The 3529-nt window shown below is 49.2% G+C and overlaps 1 protein-coding gene across 1 annotated transcript; it reads left to right on the top strand.

Moving 5' to 3' along the window:
• The first annotated feature begins 695 nt into the window (after nt 1-695).
• LOC138810890 (uncharacterized) lies at nt 696-1664 on the top strand. Its single transcript, XM_069998323.1, has one exon. It carries the CDS (start codon nt 696-698, stop codon nt 1662-1664), a length of 969 nt encoding a protein of 322 aa, XP_069854424.1.
• Nucleotides 1665-3529: the final 1865 nt, after the last annotated feature.

Below are 3529 nucleotides of genomic sequence, written 5' to 3'. Positions count from 1 at the left end.
GGTTGGACCTGGCAAAGCAATTGGGCGCTGACTCACTAATTGATTACCCCATGATCAATGGTGGGCGCTTAGTGATTTGATGAGCTATTGGGATGTGACAGAAACTTAAGAAGTTGGACTAAAGAGAAAGGGGAACTCTGGGAGTTCTTAGCTCAGAAAACACAAGCGAGGACAATTACTATTAACTTGTAATCACAGGCATGAAGAATTATTTCACCAAAATTTGTGACATCTTTATGAGGGACAGAGGCGTGGCTGGCACAGGACAGAGAAGATTTCATGACCATAGAAGGATGTCAGTGCACACTTACTTTGGGAAGGGCTGAGGAACACAGAGAAGCATTTCACTCCGGTAGATAGAGCCAAAGCTGGAAGAGGGGCATGGGGGGGACAGAGGGTGGCTGGATTTTGATTTTGTAAATGCATGCGATCCTCTTCTTAAAAGCAAGAAATGCACACTCAGAATGAAAACCAAGTAATGTAAGTTCCTGCTTTCATTCTTTGAAGTTTCTGAAGAAAATGAAAGGGTAGAAAAGTGGGAGCAGGACCCTAGGAATGGCAGCCCCAGAGTACTACTTGTTAATTTAGAAGTTTTTATTTTTCTGGCCTAAGGTTATATATTTTTTTTCCAGGGCAGAACTTACATCCACACCACTGCATCATCTTAAAGGTGAAAAGGAAAAGAAGAGCCTGTCATGTTCCCAAGCTCCACCCTCCAAGCTACACCCCAAGCTACACCCTCAAAGCTACACCCCAAGCTCCACCCTCCAAGCTACACCCCAAGCTCCACCCTCCAAGCTTCACCCCAAGCTACACCCTTAAAAGCTACACCCCAAGCTACACCCCTCAAAGCTACACCCCAAGCTACAGCCCTCAAAGCTACACCCCAAGCTACACCCTCCAAGCTACACCCCAAGCTACAGACCTCCAAGCTACACCCCAAGCTACACCCTCAAAGCTACACCCCAAGCTCCACCCTCAAAGCTATACCCCAAGCTCCACCCTCAAAGCTACACCCCAAGCTCCACCCTCCAAGCTACACCCTCAAAGCTACACCCCAAGCTACACCCTCCAAGCTATACCCCAAGCTACACCCTCCAAGCTACACCCCAAGCTCCACCCTCCAAGCTACACCCCAAGCTCCACCCCAAGCTCCACCCCTCAAAGCTACACCCCAAGCTCCACCCTCAAAGCTACACCCCAAGCTACACCCCTCAAACCTACACCACAAGCTACACCCTCCAAGCTACACGCCAAGCTCCACCCTCAAAGCTACACCCCAAGCTCCACCCTCCAAGCTACACCCCAAGCTCCACCCTCCAAGCTACACCCCAAGCTCCACCCTCCAAGCTACACCCCAAGCTACACCCTCCAAGCTACACCCCAAGCTACACCCTCCAAGCTACACCCCAAGCTCCACCCTCCAAGCTACACCCCAAGCTCCACCCTCAAAGCTACACCCCAAGCTACACCCTCAAAGCTACACCCTCCAAGCTACACCCCAAGCTCCACCCCTCAAAGCTACACCCCAAGCTACACCCCTCAAACCTACACCCCAAGCTACACCCCTCAAACCTACACCCCAAGCTACACCCTCCAAGCTACACCCCAAGCTCCACCCTCAAAGCTACACCCCAAGCTCCACCCTCAAAGCTACACCCTAAGCTACACCCCTCAAAGCTACACCCCTCAAAGCTACACCCTCAAAGCTACACCCCAAGCTACACCCTCAAAGCTACACCCCAAGCTACACCCTCAAAGCTACACCCAAAGCTACACCCTCAAAGCTACACCCTAATCTACACCCCTCAAAGCTACACCCCAAGCTACACCCTCAAAGCTACACCCCAAGCTACACCCCTCAAAGCTACACCCCAAGCTTCACCCTCAAAGCTACACGCCAAGCTCCACCCTCAAAGCTACACCCCAAGCTTCACCCTCAAAGCTACACCCCAAGCTTCACCCTCAAAGCTACACCCCAAGCTACACCCCTCAAAGCTACACCCCTCAAAGCTACACCCTCAAAGCTACACCCCAAGCTACACCCTCAAAGCGGCCTCAGAGGGGACCGGCGGCTTGCTGTGTCTCACCGCTGCTTCAGAGATTCCCCCTTAGGAGGCCGAAGCACGAAGAACCTTCATTGAAAATGTGTTTTCCTGGTAGGGTTTTGATTCCACAGCTGAGTCCCTGTTGTGATTAAAAGACAGCTTGTGTTTTGTCAAACCCATCCCCACCATATCCCAAACCAAGCCAGGTCCATCCTTGGAACCTATGGCATTGCTTGCTGGGAGCATGGGGTGCTGTTTGCAGAGTCCCAGGACTACGTCAGCTTGCCCACTGCCTTTGGCAACTCAGTCCTAATATTCACATGAACTGACATGTGAGCTGTGCCAGGCTGTGATGTTCTCAAAAGGTGTTTTTAGCCGGGCACCGGTGGCTCACGCCTGTCATCCTAGTTACTAAGGAGACTGAGATCTGAGGGCCGCAGTTCAAAGCCAGCCCCAGCAGGAAAGTCCATGAGACTCTTATCTCCAATTAACCACTAGAAAACCAGAAGTGGCGCTGTCGCTCAAATGGTAGAGTGTTCACCTTGAGCTAAAGAGCTCAGAGATAGAACCCAGGCCCAGAGTTCAAGCCCCATGATGGGGGGGGGGGTGTTTTTAGTCAGGTACCACAGCTCATGCCTGCAATCCTAGCTACTCAAGAGGTGGAGATCAGGAAGGATCATAGTTGGAGGCCAGCCTGGGCAAAAAATTAACCAGATCCTAACCTAAGCAATAAAAAGCTGCATGTGGTGACGCATACCTATCATCCCAGCTGTTTAAGAAGTATCAATAGGAGGCTCACAATCCCGGTGGGCCCAGACATTATTTTGTATTCAAAAAATAATGAAAGAGCAGGACACCAGTGGCCATGCCTATTATCCTAGCTTCTCAAGGCTGATATCTGAGAAAGGCAGTTCAAAGCCAGCCCAAGCAGGAACGTCTATGTGACTCCTATTTCTGGAAAAAAGACAGAAATGGAGCTATGGTTCAAGTGCTAGCCCTGGGCAAAAAGCTCAGCAACAGCACCCAGGCCCTGAGTTAAAGCTCTGGGATGGGCACAAATAATAATAATAATAGTAATAAAAGCAAAAATGTCTGTGGGTATTGCTCAAGCAGTAGAACACCTTCCTAGAAAGAGTATCACCATAAAACAAAATTTTAAAGTTGTTTATAATCCTTCCTGAGTAAGTCTAAAATGTACGAAGGTGGCTATAGGAACTGTATTTCATTAATTCCAAGTGACCTCCCATTTCGCTTTTCCAAGAATACTTTCTGCCTAGAGAAGTCTAAAAAACAGTCGTGAAGGTTGTTCCCCAAATGTATCATGTTGTATGAATGAAATTCACTTCAGCTCTTGTGTTTAAAATGTTAGAGGCCAATATCACAAGCCAGAACATGGGAAAGACACTTCCATGTTCATTGCTGCACTGTTCACAACAGCTAAGTTATGGGAAAAAACCCAGATGCCCCACAACAGATGAGTG

This window comes from Dipodomys merriami, unplaced genomic scaffold (assembly GCF_024711535.1).
Source record: "Dipodomys merriami isolate MVZ:Mamm:240054 unplaced genomic scaffold, mDipMer1.0.p SCAF_1, whole genome shotgun sequence".
Taxonomy (NCBI): domain Eukaryota; kingdom Metazoa; phylum Chordata; class Mammalia; order Rodentia; family Heteromyidae; genus Dipodomys; species Dipodomys merriami.
This window is presented reverse-complemented; position numbering and strand designations above follow the sequence as displayed.

Coding starts and splice junctions, on each gene's coding strand:
- LOC138810890 (XM_069998323.1), top strand. CDS start 696: ATGTTCCCAAGCTCCACCCTCCAAGCTACACCCCAAGCTACACCCTCA.